The sequence below is a fragment of the Ursus arctos genome, unplaced genomic scaffold, assembly GCF_023065955.2.
Source record: "Ursus arctos isolate Adak ecotype North America unplaced genomic scaffold, UrsArc2.0 scaffold_6, whole genome shotgun sequence".
Classification (NCBI taxonomy): Eukaryota; Metazoa; Chordata; class Mammalia; order Carnivora; family Ursidae; genus Ursus; species Ursus arctos.
The window spans coordinates 54,744,628-54,767,130 of NW_026623078.1; the positions used below are offsets into that span (position 1 = coordinate 54,744,628).

General features: G+C 34.8%; 1 protein-coding gene across 1 annotated transcript in view; it reads left to right on the top strand.

The window, feature by feature from the left end:
• Positions 1-22,503, top strand: part of RIMS2 (regulating synaptic membrane exocytosis 2) — a 626,259-nt gene that overhangs the window by 478,129 nt on the left and 125,627 nt on the right. The window contains exon 27 of the mRNA XM_057307663.1: positions 17,893-18,065. Coding sequence (XP_057163646.1) covers positions 17,893-18,065 — 173 coding nt within the window. The remainder of the gene's footprint in view (positions 1-17,892; positions 18,066-22,503) is intronic.

Genomic DNA, 22,503 nt, shown 5'->3' on the forward strand with positions numbered 1-22,503 from the left:
GTTTATTTTTTTAATTAGCTATATTTATTATTTTAAAATGATCCCGGAAGATATTTTTTAAAAGGGTAGTCCCTAACATTTCAGTAGAGAACGCTATACAGTTCATTGGTACAGTATTTATTTGGAACACAAAGCTTTTATCTCTGTAGAAATAATGCTGTTTTTTAAATTAAATAATTAAGTGATTTTGTGTTCCCACAAAAATATCTTACTCTTATTATAGCATAAGTGCTATATATAAATATCATAGTATAATTTTGTTTTCTTATTTATCTCCCTAGAATTAAGTAATAAAGCCCATAAGTTCCAGAACTTTTAAAATGTGAACCAAAAGTCTATATTAATGCATTTAACCCTCAATCTAACAGACTAACTTAGTGTTCAGGGAGCAGAGGACAGTGTAGTGAAAGAAAGGAAGACCGTTTTTCGCCATTCATTGTGCACACCTGGTCCTACTTCTTGTCTCCTTGTTCCCTGGCTTTTTGTCCTTTAAGGACCCATTCACCTATTTCAAAGAGACCTATCAAGAGAAAAGCAATCCAACTAAAGTAATTTACATTGTAATATGAATAACATAACAACAGAAATAGTTTCAGTGTTTTAAACCTAAATACAACTAAAACTCAACATTGCTGGCATTGCAAACAATATCAATGTAAAAAATTTTAGACTGCTTAAGTATTTTTGACAAATACGTTGCCACTGTTAACTAAGCTGTTCCCTTTATTAGAGTTTATTCTCCTCTCCATGGTGAGAATACACATTCAGGGCCAGCCTTAAATGTTTTAAATTGATTTTCAAGACCTAGGCAATAGGGACACCGGAAGAGGGAGCCAGGCTGGGGCGGGTTAGGAGTGGCCACATATCGGCTGTTCGCTGTTTGGGAACAGGAGTACTTGAAGACTCCAGTGTCATCACAGTGTGCCAGTGGTACCTGAGCAGAGTGTAGTAGGTGGAGGCACAGCCTGGAGTCGCGCAAATTCCCCCTGGGTGACTTTGGGTAGGTTGACCCCTTATTCTCAGTTTCTCTATCTATTAAACTGGGCTTGGAGACCTGTTTCATAGGATGATGATAGGATGAAATGAGATGATGTTATAAATGGCTTAACATTTAGTGGTTAAATGCTGAATATGTGGTGCAGATAACATTTGTTTTTATTTTTGTAATGATAACAACAAATGTAATCGTAGACACCAGAAATTAAACTGACAAGGTCAAAAAGAAATAGTAAAGAAATAATTTGAGCTAATGAAAAGGATTGTAGGGTAACTCAAATATCATGGAATGTTCCCTTTGTTCTCAGAGAATTCAAGCATGAGAAATCTAAAATGAAAAATCAAATTCAGGGGGAAAGAATTTTTGAATCTTCAAGGGATATGGAGATTAAAAACGAGAGACTGGAACATAATGTGGGATGGTAAATTACAAACTAAATTACTGAAATTAAGCAGGTATGTTATCAAGGCTGATGTTAAATGGGCCTGGTCCTTGGAAAGTGCTTAGCAGGTGCACGAGTAGGCATGGGCATTTAACAGGAAATGCTCCTTAATAGCAGTGATGTACATGGATCTGAACACTGAAGGACAGAATTTATAAAAAGTAAATTTTAAAACGTGGGTAGGTGGTCTTATACAAATTACTAAAAAGATGCATGAAATACATGTATTTAGCAGAAGTGAAGAAATGAAAGGTACGTTTTAATTTTATAGCTGTGATTGAAATAAAATGCTCAAATTTTTCTGGCCTAAGCAGAAAAGTTGAGTTGCTGGCAGCATATAACACAGTCCAGCAGCAGAACACTGAGCTCGGCTTTGTGCCTACTGGAGGAAATGCTGCTGCAGAATCTCTTCTCAAGCTCCCAAGAGAACCTGGTACTTACACGAAACAGACCCCATTGTGCCAGTGTCAGTTAGATGGAATCGTCGGATAAATAGAGCAGGAGAATTCTAATAGGAGTGATCTCAGCAACTCAGTCTCTACCCTGCAAGGCCCTCAAGGAGTAAGTTAAAGTGTCCCATAGGAAGTAATGAAGCTCCCTTTCTTGGAAGAAGCAATTTATTGTTTCTTGAACAGAGGTAGGACTCAGATTTTCAAAAAAATTCCTGCTAGGCTTCATCTCACCAACTATCTAACAGAATGGTTTCATTTGTAAAAATCAGGATTAAGATTGCTTACCTGTGGTTTCCATCCCAGCTAGGTCAAGAAATCTTACCACTTACTGACGAAGATGCCACGGCAAGAACGCCAGTGGCCGCCCCCGGATTGCTTCAGTGAAACACACTATTTCTCTAACCTTCTGGTCTGCTTTGGCAGATTTTTCTATTGTTGTGTTAATTTCTCTATAACCCTACAATCAGCTAGCTTCAAGATCGGTAGCAAAATCCTAAGAGAAACTTCTGGAATTCACCAAAGGTTGCTGATAAGTGAGCATAGGAAGAAAAATGAACAAGTTACCTGGAAGCATTCTTTTTTTTTTTTTTTTTAATTTAAACTAATTAGCCAACATACCTGGAAGTATTCTTGCTGCCAAAGTTAGCCACTAAGGCTCCAAGAAAGTATGCTGAGCCCTGGGTGCTGCTGTCACTTCTTAATATTCTCTACCTCTCCTCCACCACTTGAGGATACATTTTGTCCAAGAACTGCACACTTTAGATTGCTTCCTGGCCCCAAACCAAGCCACAGCCTTCTGGACGATCTTGCTACTTACTGAATCCAGACAAGCCTCCAAGGCTTTTATTAGTCACCTGCTGTGTACTTTTTTACGATCACTCTCTGGTTGTTCCTTTTCCAAGTATATTTACAAAGAGAAATAAAACTAGATTTTTAAAATCTAGATTATTAAACTAGTAAGTAAGAGCAGCCATATATAATACGGATCTACAAGTACAAGAGATATTAGTGGTGATCTTAACAAGACCTGAATTCAAAAAACTTTGTCTCACTTAATGGCTATCAAAGCCTAATGAAAAGAGAGTTGGAGATTGAAATGAGAAAGGAACCAGATATAATCATATTGTAAAAGCCTTTGTATCCTATTTTTCCCTCTTCTGTAGTTTCTTATTCATGTTTGTGAGAGTAGATTTTCCATTTATATTAAACATCCACCAAACTAGAATTTAAAAGTAGCTAAAAAATATCTATATACATTTATATAATTTCTTCCTTTATCCTTGAAATAAATAAAGGGATGATCAATGCATCATCAAGGGAGAAGGGGCCATTGGAAGTATACCTTCTTGCTGTTGGGGGGCATCATCCATAACCATGGTAGCAGCCACGATCACAGCACATCTAAAGTCTTGATTACAGTAATGGAGATATCTCTCCAGTTCTGTTAGTCCCTCTTCAATTTATTTTTAGTGATTATGATTAAATATGGGCTGCAGAGTAGTATTAAAAGTATGGACTCCAAAACCAAACTGCCTGGGTTCAAATCCTACCTGTCACTATTTGTATGACCTTGGGCAAGTTAGTTAACATCCTTGTGCCTAGGTTTCTTATTCTAGAAGATGTGCTAATAATAGTACCTACCTCATAGGATTGTTTTCAAAATTAAATCTGTTTATCTACATATGTAACTCTTAAACAGAGTTCGGAATATGGTAAGGAATCCATACATGTTAGCTGTGATATGATGATGGTGGTGATGATGATGATGGTGATGATGATGGTGATGATGGTGATGATGGGGAGGAAGGAGATAAAAAAGAATCATCTCCAACAGATAACTTGCTCTTACCAAAGTTCTTGGGGGTTCCGGTCTGTATTTGTTGCCATCAACAATCTACTAGGTAAAGATAAGCATATCTTTAAGGTAATCCTAAAACTATGTGGGTGGAAAGGGAGGGAAAATATAAAAATTAATGATAATTTTAAAAGTCTAAAAATTGATTAAGGTTGTATTATTTTTACTAGTTTACTCATATCTTTATCTACCCAAAATTATTTTTCTTATAATTTCTACTCCCTAGTAGTAAGCTGGTTATACTTCAGTTTTAGTTTAAAGAGAGAGATAAAATTCTTTTTGCACATAAATTTATCTATTAGTACACACATACACACATATGCACACACCCTAGAGCTCTGAGCCAAAGGAAAATTTCTCTTCTCCATATTTTAGCTGATGGAAGCAACAACTATTCATTTCTTGCTTGTCTCCTCGATACAAATATATCTCACTTTATGTAAAAGGGCCTCAGTTAAAAACTTAATGGTAAATAATTTTAATGGAATTTGGGAAATGTGATATTTTTATGTGTGATTAATCTTTGAATTCAAAAGTTTCTAACTTTAGATTCCTTTTCTCCTTAATATCTTGTGTTAGTTGGCTAGGACTGCCATAACAAAATGCCACACACTAGCTAACTTAAAAAAAAGAAATTAAGTTTCTCATAGTTCTGGAAGCTTGAAGTCCAAGATCAAAGTGTTGATGGGTTTGGTTTATTCTGAGAACTCTCTCCTTGGCTGCAGATGGCTACGTTCTTGGTCATCCCTCTGTGTACTGGATTAGGACCTGCCCATGTGAGCTCCTTTTACCTTAATTATTTCTTTCAAGGCCCTATCTACAAATACAGTCATATTCTGAGGTACTGGGAATTAGGACTACAATATATGAATTCGGGGGATACACAGTTGAATCATAACCTTTCTCTACAAAATAATTAGTGGTCTTTTAAGATAACTTTGCTGCCTTATAAAAGCATATTTGATTATAATATGAATAGAGAGTTTAAGGCAAGTAACTAAATATAGCTATTTTGTTTCAAAGTTCGTGATTTTTTAAAAATTTTATTACTTTTTCTATTTCCCCAACAACATTGTCACATCCTAGAAGATGAAATATTTTGTTTTTGTGTCTACAAGTTCATTTTTAAATTACTTTTCTTAGTGATAAAACCACATTTAAATTTAAATATGGTTTTCTTGGTCATAATTTTATTCTGACATTCAAGCCATGGGTCTTTTTTCTTTACATATATTTGTGAATTGCTACCTATTACTATCTAACCACATGCCAGGCCAAGAAGTATGAAGAGGATACTTTTTAATTAGGAAGAAGTCATTTGAGATTACTAAAACAGTAATTTATGTATTATAGAACACTATAAAATTACAGAACAAATTGTAATTTCTCCCTTTTTAGCAAATATAATGTTGCTGAAAACTGACAAAAGAATTTTAAGTAACTTGTATTCAGCTACCTGGTGCTAAAAGGGTCTATCTATGAACAATAGCTGCTCTTGCCAAGATCATAGTTTCTTTTAGCATATTGCCTAAGAATACACAAGGAAAACATTTTTCTTTTACCTCCCCCCCAAAAAAAAAAAAATTTGTGCATTCACTTTTGCTTTCATCAAGCCTCCAGAGTTGCTGGCTTGAGAGCAACTTAGTATACCTTACAGGGAATACAAGGGATGAATGATACGGATCACCAAGAGGAGAGAGATCTTGCTTTATGGAATCAAGGAGGATATGGGAAATAAAGAAGGAAGAAATTGTGTTAAGTAGGGCAGAAATATTATTTCCAACTCAAAGTCCATGTAGTCTAGAAACATTAAGTATTTTTCAGAAAAAAATTACAAATATAAGAATATTCGAAACAACAGAGATGTGAAAACATAAATACCTTCTGAACCAATCATGGCATTTGTCACCTCCTAAAATGTATATATTCTGCCTTATATGATATTTGCTTATTTTTTACCTTCTTGAGAGTGGGGACTATATTTTTTCATCTTGGTAGTCTCTCTAGGGGCAAGCACTTTGCTTTGGCTATAATAAGCTCTCAATGGGACATTTTCTAGAATATGGACATTGATGCTGAGAGGAAGCTAGAGTGTCAGGGGTGGTAGATGTTTGGAAAAGGCTTTAGAGGAGGTGAATGTCAAGTATTTTGTACCAAGGTAAGGACAGGATATGAACCCCGGGAGAAGGTATAGGTAGGTTATTGCATGAGAGTCAGAAGCAGATTTTCTAATGGGTATGTAATTATTGATTTATGTCTAGAGTTAATTAGAGTAGAAAGAATACTGAGAAAAAAATTAGAAGATTTGGGCTCTAATTTTTATTCTACCACTTATGTGATAAGACTTTGGATAAACTACCCAGTAGTTCTTCACAACCCAGCTTTTTTCAGTGTAAAAATTGAGGAAACCTGGTAATCTATGAAGTGTTGCACAAATACATGGTACTTTGGAGGCTGCATTGAGAAAAACAACAACACTATGTGTTAATATTTGGGTTTTAGGCAACCTCATCATTAATTAAGCAAATCGTTTAATCTCATGGCCTAATATTTAAAATTAGGTTTGAAGTAGATTTTCTATATTTCATTTTCTTCATCTAAGTGATTCAACAATCTCTCATCAGGGTCAGGATCTATATTAGATATAGTCTCACAAAGGATTGAGTCTATGTATTTTAAAATTAATTTATGGCATATTAATTATGATTTAGAGAATAAATTTATATGTATAATATTTTAGCCTATTTCTTCCCATGAAATAATTGACAGCTAGGTTTGAATTGACACTTAATTCAAAACCTTTAGTCAATTAGGCAGTCAGTCAAGTAAGGCAGTGTGGAGCTGTCTACACCTATAATTTCAATCTAATTTGGCTAATTATAATTTGAACATGTCTACAGTTTTATTATGTAACAGCTTGTTCATGAGCACAGAAATTAGTTGTAATTTTTCCTCTATTGGAAGAATTGCAGATATTGTTTATTAGCAAAATAAATTCACTAATGTTTTCCTAAACATGGAATTTTGATTATTTCTATTTCATTAGTTTTGAAGATTGCAAAATAATACTGTAGTCTGGAAATAATATATCTAACCTATAAGAGAAGGAACTTTTGGCTGGTGATAACTTGGAGAGGTAGAACTATTGTTGTAAAGGGTACAGAACTTGGCTTGGCACCTGGGAGCTCCCAGTAATGGTAATTATTTTTATTATCTATTATGCATGTGATACAGGGGTAATAAAAGAAAAACCTTACAGTTGAACTTCATTCTCATGGATGAACCAAAAAACACTAGTTCAATATAACTTCCTAACTAACAAAGCAAATGGCTGTGATTTTATGATTGGCCCTTTTCAGGTCATTTTCATGACCAGGCATACTCACAGCAAAGCTAATAGTCTTCAAAGTAGGGACATGTCAAAACATGTTACTTCTTAAGCCCATTACCATCTTCTGCCTCCCGCCTCCCCTCAAAAAAAAGATGACCTGAATTTTAAATGGAATGTAAAGGAGTTATTTCAATGGGGACATAAAACATCTTTATCTTTTTATTCAAGTTAGTTTACAAGATACTGTTTTTTTTTAAATTATTTTCAAGTTTTATTTATTTAAGATCTATCCAGTTATAGTTATAGGTTTTTGTATTCTGATTATGCATGTCGTTTTAGGTAGAGTTTTAAAATTCAGAAAAGGAAGAAAATCTTCATTCTGAAGTATATACCTAAAAATGTGAATATTTTAAAAAGAAATGACTTAGGTTCTACATATGCTTGCCTAGTATCTTATTAAACATGAAATTATAGTTAACACATTTTTTAATGAAAAGAAATGGAAAGACTTCAATACTAGCGAATCATATAAGCTTAGTCAATTCACTTCTCTGTTTCTTAATTTTCTCATCTGTAAAATTAAGAAGATAGATTACATCCTCTCTGAGGTCACTTTCAGCTTTAAAATACTGTGATTTCTTTTTAATGACTCAGTGATGAGTGAATAACTAAAAGTATGTTTCAGCACCAAATAACTTTGCTGGGCTTTTTTCTTAAACAAAGGGTGGTTCTAGATGAGTCCTCTTTTGTGTATTCTGAACATAATCTCAGGGGACATTTAGTAGCTTTCTCTGTTCTGCAGCTCAGAACTGCTGAAGCTGGTCAGCTGTCATTCTGGTTTCTGGTTCTGCAACATTAAAAGGAAAAAAAATTTACAGAGAAACAATAAACTGAATAGCGATAAAGTGAAGGACTGAGCAAATGGAGGAAGGAAGGGAGAAAGGGAGGGAGTAAAAAAAAAGAGTTTGAAAGCAAGGGAAGGAAGGAGGAATGGAAGAAGGGAGGCAGGCAGGCAAAATCCTTCCAATCTCAGAGTTCATAATTGAATTAGGGAAAAACAGATACATCAGTGTTCCTCTTACAAAATAGGCTATGTTAACTGATACAATAAAACTTAACCATGCAAAGAAAGCATAAGAAGAGAAATACTAGTTTGGCTTGGAGAAAGCTGGGAATACATCATAGAATAATACATGAGGTGAAGGACATGTCAGGCAGAGGAAGAGCTTAAGCAAAGTTACGGAAGCAAATGAACAAAAGCTGTATGTTTAAGGAACGGCTAGTAGTTCTTTAGAATGGAAATCCCCAATAACAGGTTACATAATAGGATATAAGAATGGAAAAGTTGGCTGGGATCAGATTGCAGAGGGCTTTGAATCACCCAGTTAAAAATCCAGAATGTTCTTCATTATCACCATGAGCTTTGAAGATATTTGAAGCAGTCACCAATATGAACAAATATTAATTCTAGGGGCAAACTTAAGATGCATTTGAAAGGGAGATTCAAGAGAAGTCCTATTCAGAGGCTACTGCTATAGTCAAGCAGGACGTAAATGTTATTCCTTGTCACGTTTGACTGTTGCCTCCATCCCAAATGGTCTTAACGCAAATCCAACTGATGGTGCTCTGTCTTCTCACACGAGGACTGAGAGTAGTGGGCCTCTTCCAGATTTTCAACAGAACGTAATTACATCTGCCCTATTCCTGAATTTGATGGGTCATGGCAATTCTCAGACCCTTTCAAGTTTTTCAACACTTTGTGGTTTTCTGGCTGTTATTTAGCCCTGATTCTCTTAAATACAAGTAGCTTGAGTTACTCTCTTGCTTTCTAAGGTACCGATATTTGAAAAGGAGCCCTCTCCATATCCCCAGTCCTTTAAATTTTGTTGTGTTTCTGCCTACTTCACACTCCTAGGACCTTTGTCCTGATGCTGTGTTCTCATGTTGTATTTCTGTTGCAGCTTTTGGAATGCTAGCTTGCCACTCAATATCTGTAATGTCCCCACCCCATATCCTAATACAAGTTATAAATATTCTCTCAAAAATACAAAAATCATGTAATAAACCATGGAATAGCTAAAGATACTCACAAAGGACTAAGTATAAGGGACTCTTAGGGCCAAGGAGAGCTTCTTTGTGATACTTTTCAATTCTAGCTGGATCTTACAGGTGTCTTACCTGAGGGTTTGGAAAAGCATTTGGTCACAATAATGGTACCTGTGCTTTAACACTAACTCTTCTGTCTTTTGGAGAAGTCTGGGCTTGTTGGTTTGCACTGGCAGCAGGCATTCTTGTTCTCCCCTCTGTCAGCTTGGCGATCAATGAAATGTTACATATATCACAATGAGATATTGTCATTAATACATTTAACGGTCTGGGAAGAACAGACTTGGAGAACATGTCTTCATTGAGGCAGAAATTTCAGACAACATTTGTTTGAGATATTACTGAATAATAAAGGCATAAAAATAAATGTAAGGCTCATTAAGGCTGTTGAAAAAGAAAAAAAATTTACATTATGTGAATACATGTGAATCAAGAGACAGCTAAGTGTTAACACATATTATCTCTAAACTTAGAAAATAATAGCTGTCTTAGGTGTCGGGAAAAGAAAACAATATATAAAATATTTGAAAGTTGTTTGTAAACTATAAACAGTATGCACATTTTAATAATTATTAGGGTTACCGTCATGAATTGTTATGTTCCCTGGTTTAACTTTCCTTGATTCCAAGTGGAAGCGTAGTTACAAAAAGTAACCCAAGTTAATAGTTTCAAGAATAAAAAACACGAATTTCCAAGTCAGAGTTGGTGTTATCCTACTCTGAGTAAATCAACCTGGTGTCAAAGGACAATGCCTTATTTTTTTTAATGAGATATGGAATTAGGAACTTATTTCTAAAGTTTTCATAGCTCTTTTCAAGTTTTTCTAGCCAAGAGAAAATGAGATGATAGCTGAATGATAATGAAAACTGAGTATCACAGTCTGGAGCTTCTTTAATTTCATTTCAGACTATGCCTAATTATTATCATGATGTAAATATTTACTATGTGCCAAGACCTGTGATCTCATTTAAAGCTCACATCAGGCTCAGAGAAGTGAAGAGACTTGCCCAAGATCACACAGCTACCAGTAAGTGGGAGAGTGGTTGCACATCCATGTATTTCAGCTCGGTAGCCCAGGGTCATTATGATACACTGCCCCTTATCATCAAAATTAGATGACCACATTATAGATCGTATCGATATTGTCAGTTAAAGAATGTGCCTTCATACCATGAAGTCAGAAAGTATTTTTTCTGACCCAGAACAGGATAAGTGATATATCATTCAGGTGTGTATTCACATGTTCATGATTTAAAAAAAAAAAAAAAAAAAAAACCTGGCAAAATTATCTGAATAAGGAATTTTTTTTCCCAAACAAGAAATTCAAACAGCAGCCCAGGGCTGATCCTGCTGTTTAAGGACCTAAGTTTCCTATTCTTAGAACTTCTCTTCCTGCTCTCTATTCTTAGAGTAGGACATTCATGCTCGTTGTCACAGAATGACGACTGCACCCCCTAGGCCCATATTTAAACTCCATTTAGAAAGAAAAGCAAAGAGGGAAAGCAAATGGCCATCCCAGCTGAGTCAGCCCACTGTAATCGCTCTCGCCAACCCCCACCTCCTAGGTCCTGCTTAGATCACACAGACCAGACTCAAGTCAAGTGATCACCCTGGCTACAAGGAAAATGGAAAATGAAGTTATTTTGTTTTTTTCCTGTTGTTGTTGTTGTTGTTGTTGTTGTTGTTGTTAGACTACTAAAATAAATCCAGATTCTTTGAGTAAAGAACAAAAAAGGAACAAGAACATTGGTAGGCTTTCAGCCGCAGCTGTGACCATTGAATAGGAGTAGTAGACTTGAATTACCAACATGAAAGACCAAGGACCTATTTGTATGCCCCTAAGAGCTAAATATCCAGATATTTGTTACCATAAAATGAGTGATATTTCTTGATTAATTAGAGTGGAGAATATTGAAGAAGGAGAGGTCAAAGGTAACTCACAATTTTTCTATGTTTTAGTTCGATATTGAGCCTATTAAACAATGCAGGGAATATAGGAGATACAAGAATAGCTAGTTTGGGGTGAAAGAGAAAAAATTTGGTTTTGGCCACATTGAATGTGATATCCCTGAAAAACAACATGTGGTCGATGCCGTGTTAGCACCTGGAAATACAAGTCTGAAGTTTGGGGGATAGTGAGAGCAGACGATAAGGATTTATTAGTCATTACATGGCAGTGAAAATGCGCAGATAATGGATCAGATCATCCTGGGGGGATATGCATAATGAAAAGAAAAATGGACTATTGATCAGAATTTGGGGAATATATAATTTAAAATCAGGTCAGGGAAAGTGATGCTGGCAAAGGAGATTAAGAAGGAACAGTGAGAGAGCCGGGGGAGAAACATGAGTGACATTATCTGAGAGACCATTCGTGGAAACATTTCGGGAGAGAGGACTTGAACAGTATTAGATGTAACAGCAACATCAAGAAAGAACTGAAGACACTATTGGCTGGTAAATTAGGATATTTTTGGTGTTTTCTGTTTGTTTTTGAGAACAGTTTCAGTAAACGGTAGACTAGAATGGGTGAAGAGTTACAGATTCTGAGGAGAAAAGTGATAAGTGCATTCGTTTAGAGCAAAAGCATGAGTTCTGTAGCTACCTGAGATTGACAGATCTGGAATTTCATCGCAGAACTGGCATTTCCATTTCTAAAAATTGTGAGACATTGATGGAAATAAATAACAGATGATGAGAGCAGGTGATTGCTAATAGACATGGAGTGACCACGGAGCCAAGCCTTTGTGAGCGTCATAATTGACTGCTAGCAATAATTCCTCCCCTACAAATTCTCCAGGAAAAATTACTAATCTTACAAGTTTCCCTCAGACCAAAAGACAGTTGGCTCTTTTGTAAGTCTTGGCTGATAGGGTAATGGCTACGCTTTCTACTGTTACAGTTTTGTTTTTTCCTGAAGCTGTTCTTGCTATTCCATTTTTCACAAGATTTCCCTGGATGAGTAACTTACAGATATGTCATCTTTTTGTCCCTTACTCATTGTCTCCTGATGAATCTCAATGAATCCTACAAACAATGCACGTATTTCTAAGCCCCATGCTTGTTGGTATACACCAAGTCTGCATTTGGTGACCACTTGATAACTTGAAATCAGCCATGGTGGGAGTATTTATTCCTCAGAAATTAGAAAATTGTAAATCAGAACTTTTTCCTCTTGGATACTTGGTTATTAAAAACATATATCCGCACACCGCTGCCTATACCCACCACGGGGAATAAGAGGATTACATGACTAAACTCTTTTCAGCTATCTTCACAGTATTTTATACTCTGATTTAATGCTTCATACTGGAGGTAATACTCCAGTATACAGTCCAGATAAAACAATCATTCCCTTCATTTCAATTCATTAAACATTTATTGAGCTCCTACTACCTGCCAGGCAAGGATCTAGATAATGGGAATACAGACTAAAATAAACAGACAGTCATTATTCTCAGGGAGTTTATAATCTAGGCAGAATAGATGATAGATAGATGATAGATAGATAGATGATGATAGATAGATAGATAGATAGATAGATAGATAGATAGATAGATAGATTTGTGTGTGAGAGAGATACATGAGTAAATTGTAAGAAAGGCATCAATAAAGTCGTATAGGAACACTCCAGGCAGTGACTAACTCTCCTTGAAGGAATTAAGGAAGAGTTTTCTAGCAGGGATTTCATTTGTAGGATATTGTTTATAAGGCTTAATCTTAAATTAGCCCTCAGTGTTCTGTAGCTTTTCCTCAGTCTCTTCTCCCTCTCAGGGTAGAGACCTTATCACACAATACCCTCTTTAGGAGTCCTATCTAAACAAAATGATCTCTAACAGATTTTTGTACAGTGCAACATTCATACCAAGCACTGATAAGGGCCTTGGCTGGGGCTGAGGGGAGTCATCTGGAAGTAGCTCCTCAAAGGGAGAGTCTCTACAGTTGTGGTACTATCAAAAGACAACAGGACTCTGAATTATGATCTGAAATACTGTAAAAATAGCAAAAATGAGAGTGTCCCCTTGCTCAAATGATCATTTCATTGATCATGGTGCCAAGACTCCCCCTCCTCTGTTCTTGTCTCCTCCAGACCCCCAAACTGGTGTCGAGAGCCCTGTCCAGAATTTCAGCTTCTCCTTTGCCTTCCAAAGATTATGTTTGCCCTATTTTTTTCCCAATCTCATGATCTGTTCATTGTGTTTTCCCTCTGAATGTATTCAAGTATTTGAATGTCAGGTATTTCCTGATGACATAAAACTTATTTTTCTTCAAACTTGGACTTTTTTCCTGCCTGGTATTTTGCAATAACCAAGTCTTGCACTAGATTTCCAGACAACAAATTGCAGTTTTCTGGTGAAATTTAATAAATCAAAGATAAGCAATGCTCAAGGGAACTCATCATCCCACTCCTATGTTTTGTCTGAGAAGTTCATGTACAGAACTCAAACAACCTGAGTTGCTGAAATGCCGGTAGAGAAATCAAGCTGGGAAATTGCCTAATTCTAAGAGGTTCAAATGAGTATACTGGAGAAATGAAAATCTTATTTTAGAAAATTGGATTTTACTTTTTTCTCAGGAATATTATTCTAAAATTTTAATAATAACTTTCCTTTTAATAGAGTTTTGATGATACGCTGTTACTTTCCGCTATTGTCAGATGAATAGAGAGAACATTAACTTTTCTAGGCCACTTAAGAACTCTTTAGAATCTGGAACATCCTGAAGAAGAATAATTTCCTGTAAATTTTTCTAGTTCATGATCTACTTAATAGTAATGTACAAAACATCAAAATGCTGTCGGGAAAAGCTTCCTTACTCTCTTCCAAGATTTTAATGATCTCCAATCAGGGCACAATTTTCAGCTGAGATCATATAATCCTATGCAATAAATCTTCTTTGTTTTTGCTCCATTAAAGAGAATGGTGAGCATATCATCCATTGTTGATCTGTCAGCTGTAAACTAATACATGGTAATTGTTGAAAACACTTTTTATTGTATGGTGCCAAGATAACACCAACCATTTTCTAAATAAATGAGCTTATTTGCATTCAAAAGTACCTTGGTACAATAATAATTTAGCTGCTGCTATCTCACTGTTAAACTATAAGCTTTTGTTTGCCATCATTTAGGAAAAGAAAAAATACGTTTAAGAAATTTTTAAAAAATGAATCATTTTAAAGTAAAGTCTAGTACTAGGTCATTTATAATTTTGATTTCTGGGATTTTTTGGAGTCGTATATATGAAGATGTTATATTCTAAATATATTCAAAATCTGTTCTTCTGAAGTTCTATTTATAAAACAGATTTTTTTCTAATATTTCTCACTTCCTATGTTTCTCATTCTGTGTATCATATGTGAATTTGTAATGGAAACCTGAGCTATACCCTTAAGTTGCTTAGAAGTAGACAGAGAAATGCGCTTAATGAAGGCCTTGAGAAGGTAGTAGAATCCTCATCAAACTAGGGCTAATCAAACTTAGCTAATTTGTATTCTTTCTTTATATAAACTTTTCCACTTAGTGTCTTTTAATTTAATGACTTTCTGCTTTAGGCACTGGAAATGAGCAGTTGCTGTGTGCTGGGCGCACTACTGGATATTTTGAATATATCATCCCTCTTATTCCTTACAAGAATCCTTAAGATGAGATTTATCCTTATCTTACTGGTAGGAAAACTAAGCCTCAGAGTTTAAATTAAATCAAATTAAGTCTTTGATTCTTAGGTGCTAAGAGAGTTAGAAAAATAAGGAAGATATTGTCCTGGCCTTTAGGAGCTTATAGTCTAGTAGAGGGTTTGAAAATTAAACATGAACACACACACACACACACACACACACACACCTTTAACAAGAGATAGCATGTGTTGAATTCTATAAAACTATGTATGTGGAATCTTACCTTTCCCTAAGTTTTGCATATCCAAAATTTTAGCTCAGCAAATTCGATTATCTAAGAGGTCTTAGCCAAAAACATGTACAATGTACACTATGTGCATTTTTTAAAAAAAATTCTTAAACTGTAGGCTAGTCTATATGTACCTATGAATCATAGCAACAGGATTAAAAGTCATGACAACTCAAAAAGACAAAGGCTCGAGTATGCAGTCAGAATCCGAACTAGCGAAATATAAAAGTCAAGTAAGATTTAGGATTCAGAAGTGAAGGCAGAGCATTCAGACAAGAACCGAGCAGGGAAACCGGGATACAGAGGTACCAGTTGTCTTTGGATATTGAGAAAAAGGACCCAAGACAGATATTAAAAGTGAGGCATGCTCTGTGTCAGCCAAGAAGTGTTACGTATTTCCTACTGGGGGAAAGCTACTTCTCATCCTGGACTGGGAATCAGTAGTTCTCAGTAAAATAATGGGATTTGGATGACCCTGCTCACACTGGGAAGGTGAGCCCGGAGGACAGAGCAGGAGTCAGTGGAAAAGTTTGGTTTAATATTTTAATTTTACTTTATAAACATATTTTCTGAAATGAATCTCTTGGAGATATGTAAAAATGGCTATGTTTTTATTGTAGCTTAGAGCAGTGTTAAAATAATGTATTTATTTGGGGGTATTTCTACCTAGTGTTTTCTTCGGGAAAGATGTACCTGGAATCATAGTATTCAACTACTGTTGAATCATCATCATCATCATCGTCGTCATCGTCATTTGTCATTTATTAAACACTTGTTATATGTCGATGTTGTGCTAAGTGCTTTGTTACATACATTACCTTATTTAATCCTTGCAGCAGACCTAGGAGATGGGTCCAGTTGTCCATGTTTCAACAGATAAAAGAACTGGGACTTACAGAAGCAATTGGCCTGAGATTACCAACGTAATAATTTTATGTAGCCAGGATTCAGACCAACAATTCAGTCTCACTCCAGAGCATGTGCTCTGGTTACATTATTATTTCTTACTACCTCTTACAGTTAAAACTTAGGGTTTTTCATTTGCTTTTAGTACATTTTTTTTTTTAATATCCTGGCTAACTTAAATAATGTTGGATCCACCCATTGAAATGCTATTCTACACAATGGCTGAAGACCTTGTCACTTAAATTGTTTTTAAAATATTTAAAGTGACTTCAGTTTGAAAAAGAAAATCATGGACTAAATGTTCTCCAAATAAATTCAGTGTAAATAAATAATCTACCTTTAAAATCAACATGAGTGTTCTATTTCCATAGATATTTATGGGAAAAAAGGCAGCAATTTTGCAGAACTGAAGTGTATTCTTTTTGATACGTGAGATTTATCCAACAAAGTAGAAAGTTAAAAGAGACTAAAAAAGGCCAATACCTCACCTAATTTGAATATATATTTGTAGATTAAGGAGCTGATTATCAAATTTTATGGAGCCTTAAAAATAATCCCTTTATTTTACATTTGAAGAAAAGGATAAGTCATTAATTCCAAAATATATAACTAGACACTGAGAGATCCTGGGGGGGGAAACCCAGATCATTTTAATCTGATTTAATGTTTATATTACACCCTATTACCATTCAATTTATCTTAGCCAGAATGTTTATATCTATCTAATATTTGCACTGAATTGTTATTCTTACGGGATGGTTTATTAGGTAAAGATTCTTCAAGTCACCGTAAATTGTTTATATAAGATAATCATCTTTCTAGGGCTTTGTGAAATTTGCTAGTATCTATGATTAGAAAAATCTCCATTGCAAAATCGACCAAATAAGGTTGTTTCAACATTATGTTTGAAGTACATATAAATAAATAGTTACTAGCAGATATTCTCTTAACCCGCTAGTAGCCATCAGTTAGTAATGATACAATCATAATTATTTATTTATATTACTAGATAGCAGAGTGCATTATTTCTAATTTTCAAAACAACCCTGCAAGGAAGATCTTATTATCCCTATTATTTTATAAACAGGCTTATAAAGGTCAAATAATTTGCTCAAGTTTACCCAGCTAGTGAGAGTTTTCCTAACTCCACGTTTTCCAGACTCCAAAGTCTCTTCCTTTTTACATCCCAAGTGTCACGAATGTAAAGCATTTATGATGGTTTGCAACTTACCAAAATATTTGACCACCCAGAACACCGTGCAGGCTGGCTGTGCCAGATAACTATTTGATTATTTCAATTCCAGGAAGTTCGAACTATTGTAAATAATAATGACTTTTTCTAGTATTTCTAGGATTCATCAAAATTCCAGCAACCATGCAAAATTAAACTCTCTTTTTTTGGCTCTTCTTTTAAAAAGTTAGTGTTTTAATAATTAGATTTTATATTATCTCTAGGTTTTCAGTGAAGCATAATGGATTACAAGAGAACGTTGATGGCTACTAAAATTGGTCATTACAAGTTACAATGGCAAACTTATCGTACTTTTTTTTTAATTCTATACAGAAATAAGACAATTCTACTTCCTTATATTATGTTTATTTCCCAGATTTTACCTAAATGTTCTTCCCTGGGGCCATTGCTATTGTGAAACTGTTTTAATGGCCTTCATTGGGGTGTGGTGAAAATGCTCTAATTGCCTTTGCTAAAAAACAAGGGTTTCATATAAATTGCATTTTTCTTTTAGGATAATTGCCATTCACTTTTGTTTTATATGCCACTGAGTGGGGTTTTGCAGTATCCTCTGTGGACAATTAAAGTGCTGAAATAGGAGAAGCTAATGATTGCTTTGTGTGGTAATACTGACAACCTCTGCGTGTTTGTCAATCTGTGTTAACAGTATCGATCAGGATGGGATCCTCATAGAGGGGCAGATAATATTTCCACTAAATCTTCGGACAGTGATGTAAGTGATATATCTGCGGTTTCAAGGACTAGTAGTGCTTCTCGTTTCAGCAGCACGAGCTACATGTCTGTCCAATCAGAACGGCCAAGAGGAAACAAGAAAATCAGGTGAGTAAGGGGACTTTAGCAGAAAATTCTTCTAAACATATTTTAGGAAGTCTTTGATTTTTCTTTGGATAAACATAAAATCCTGGATTTCGAAATGGTTAATACGTGTCTGAACATATCACTTTTTATTATATTTTTATTATATTTTGGTCTATATTCAAACTGCTTGCACAGAAAAGTTTTATAGAATGTAATTTTCTTACTAGACTACTTGAAATCATATCACGAGTTATTTTTTCATGTTTGACATTTTAAAAAGTAACTCTGTTATTATTATATCTTTCCTGGAATTAAAGTGACGGCTAAATGAAGACTTGAATGTGTTAATGTTCCAAGGAATATGAAAAATAATATTTTGAAGGGTTTTTTCCCCTAGCCTAATACACTTCAGTGATTCAGAATACATAAGAATATTACTTTTTTAGTATGATGCTCTCCCATTCTCCTGAAACTTTTAGAAATACATGGAAAAAGTCCTGGGCCTCTCAAGAAAATGTATAAATGTAATATATGTTAGTATAATTTTCACTTATCACCTGACCTATAGATTTTATGGACACCCAAGCTATTTTTTTTTTTTACTCCCATTACATCAGAAAACATCTGTAATGGAGAGTACAACTTTTTTCCATGTAACTTTGTGACAGGAAAATATGATCTAAAAATAATGATGACTAAGTGTTGCTTACATAGTGTTTCTTCTGGTGTGCACTGGAGAAAAAATATTCAACATTTAAAAGATAGAATTTTAGTTTGTTTTAGTTTTCATTACTTTTCTGTTTAATTTCATGTGCATTTTTTTCCTTGACTTTTTCTTTCTTGTTTGTGTTTATTTGCATGCCTTCGATTTGTGTTGCTTTCAAAAGGCCAAAGGGAATAGAAGAGGGAGGGCAAGAAGGGCATAAGCATGAAGAGATAGTTCATGAGAAGGAAGAGGTAAAGGAAGAAAAACTTAATGAGAATGAGAAAGGGACAGAGATCACAAAAACATGTGATAAGGAGAAAAACAGAGAATCAGGAGACGAGGAAAAAGCACAAGATATACCTGAGCAAGGGAAAGAAAAAGAACAGTGGAATAAAGAGGATTTGCAAAGACGATTTTCACAAGATGATGACAGGTAAAATTTGCTTATTTGTGTAGACATTTCCCATTAGTAACTTTGTCTTTTTTCCTAATCCTAAAAACTATTTTGCCATTTACATTTGGTTTATTTTCTTGGGTTTTATCTACTTAGCTTCTAATACAACTAGTTCATATATTGGCAAATTAGTATCAAACAGACTTATGAAACAGTCTGTAATTTGTATCCACTAGCTCTGAGGGTCTGGTTTATTTGAGTTTCTTTATGACTCGCTGAATCCAATGTAAATTTCCCTTAGTTCCTTTTTTGTTAATTGCTGTATAACTTCTCCATTTGTAGAGTCAAAATTTTTAGAATGAGCTTCTGAAGGGCCTGAAAAAGTTTAGCCTACTTCATAAAAAATATTATACACTGGAGATTAACTCTAAAAATGAGTGGCAAAATAGCTAGCAAAAAGTAAGCTTTATTCAGTCTCTGGCTCCCTTGCCTCTTAGTTTTCTGGTGGGTTTTAGCCCAGTTTTGAGTACTGAGGAAGATTGCAAATCAGGGGCAGTACTCCTTGATACTCGGAAAAGGATAGATGCCACGGGGTTTGTTAGAAGGCAAGCAGGTCAGGTTAGCTCCCTCGAAAAATTCAATCAGCTAGAGAAACTGCCAGAGAAGGAACTTTGAACAGGAAAGAAAGGGAAGAAATATAAGCAGCAAGTATAAAAATAGCCATGTTTTCATTTTCATAACACAGGCACCAAGTAAGTATGGAGCTATCTTTCTCTATAGTGCTGTACTGAAGGCCACCTCAGCACAACACATGCAGTAGACTTCATCTTTCTGCCTGGGAGATGAGGTTTCTCTAATTATATTTCTCAGAGACTGAGAATTGTACATTGTGCCCATTTTGGAGGAATTTGGGTTTCTACTCTATCCAGAATTTGATTTTATGTTAGTACATAGTTGGCTTGATAAGCATACCCTATTATAAGCCAAACTTTGCATTATTATATATAAACCCAATCTCAGTTTGTACTTACTGATAATTAATGAGAAAGATAATTGGGGCAGATGTTTACCCCCTCAGCATACAGTTCCGTGGTTTAGTCTATGACACTTCACCTTTTGTCTCAGGTTGGTATACTTAACTATAGCTGTGATCTGTGAAGGTTTCTGCATAACAGATATTAAACCTAAAAGGAATCCTAAGTTTGGCCGGTTATGTGATTTGAGTCTAAACTAGTAATTGCAAATCTACCTTCATTACTTATCTAACTTTCAATAATTACAGTGGTTTAGCAATAGAGACCATTTTTCTGATTTGTTGAGCATAGAATAGTTTCATCATTAGTTCACAGAGAAAAGCTTTCAGTGTTTCCTGGGAAGAGTTTCCTTTCTTTCAAAAGCAAAGCAAAATCCGGGTCTCTACTATCTTTCTTTCTGTATACTGCATAGAGAACACCTGAGCCCATTGGTGTTTGCCTGGAGCCGAAAGTCTAACATACCTGGCTTGGTGGGCAAAGGTTTGGAGAATATTTTCATTTTAAGTTCTCAGTTTTTAATGTATTACTTTCTTCATCATTTCCTTGAGGGAAAGAGTACTTTATTTTGCAGAGGAAAGGGAAAGATGGTAAATTCCTAGCAATCTGAATCATCAAGGCACTGTAGTAAGCTTAAGTAACTATATAATCCTTGTGAAACTATAACGGAGGCCAGGCGGATGTCTCTAGGGAACACAGATTCTATTAAGATGGTAAGAAGTATCAACTGCAATTATTACTTGTAGGAAACTTTTGGTGTCACTAATTATTGCAACATAAGATCTTGAAATTGCTTTCATTTCTTAGAATAAAATGAACAGTCTTTACTAGAGGAAATATGTCTGAGTACTCCAGGTAATATTTTGTCTTGGTCATTGATGAACACAATCATAGATTGTTTAAACACTAAAAACAGCTTATGTGCTTATACAAAATTATTGGAAATAAACTTATTCTATAATACACCATTGACATTTTATGCCTTTTGCTAGTAACCCAAGTTTTATAAAGGAAAAAAAAATCTGACTTCAGAGTTTAAGTATTTATAGCAATGTTAGAACTTAAAATTAACACAGTGACTACGATGTACCAAATCCATTATAGTTGCTGTTTTCACTACAGTAATTGAATCTCATTGCGTGACACAGAATTATGTTGTTTGTGATCTAGTAGTCACGGAAGAGTAAGTCTTCTGAATATGCAGGTGAAACACGAATAGGAAAAGTAAATTCAAAAATGGTTCATTAAATTTTTGAATATAGTATTTTTTCAAAGTTGATTAATAAATAGTATAGTCTTATTTAGATATTTACATTTGCATACATGTATATAAGTCTGGTTAATGCCCCTATATCATTAGTGTTTTTTTGTAAACTCTAGAAAATCCAAAATTATATTAACCATTTATAATAACCATAAATGGTTATTTTTTCCCAGTCTGCGTACACGTGTGCATGTTCTAAATTTAAATCTATTTACATCCGCCGATTACATACCATATATGTGTGATAAGCTGGCTCAGAAAAAAAAGTGTTCAGAGTTCAGAGGTAAAGAGAAAGCACTTATTCAGTCAATACTTATTTAGAAAATTTCTCATGCACTGTACTAAAAACTAGGGATAGAAATGAAATTAAGCATTTCTAAATATCTAAGCTGAGAGTGAAGCAGTTTCTTAGCCTTGTGTGAGTGGACATTTAAGGAGAGCTTCATATCCAAAAAATGTTATCAATATACCTAAACAAATTCACAAGTATATTTGAGGAAGGAATTTGGCACAGAAAGGAGGGGATCTTAAGTAAATCTGCAATGGAAGAAAAACAAACACTGAAAAATATAGTATTGTCAAAACCAACAATATTGGTAGCTTTATGATCGAACTAGACTCATCTGTTCCTCCAGGTTTTGTTCTAGGGCTATAAGACGAAAGAAAAAATTCACGAGATTTGTTCTCTATAAATTTTGAGTTCTCAGGCATGTCTGTAAATGCTAGAGAATTATAATTTCTTTTTAAAGAGAATGTTCTTGAGGTAGGGAAATTTTTTAAAGGAAAAAGGTCAGCATCTGTTCAAATATTCATGAAAAACTGTTTTTAAGAGACTTGAGCCATCTAAATTGTGTAGGTTAAAGTTCTTATAATCTTTAGAATGGCAAGTAGAATAATTTTTAATGAAATAGTTATTGCTACTAACATGTAGATCAGAGTTATAGATTGGAGTTGAACATTTTCATGACTATGTAATACAACTTGGTACATACAGCATATTTATGCCCATGTTACAGACTGTTAAAGGAGAAACAGTATGTCTCATAAAAGTAATTGTGGATGAG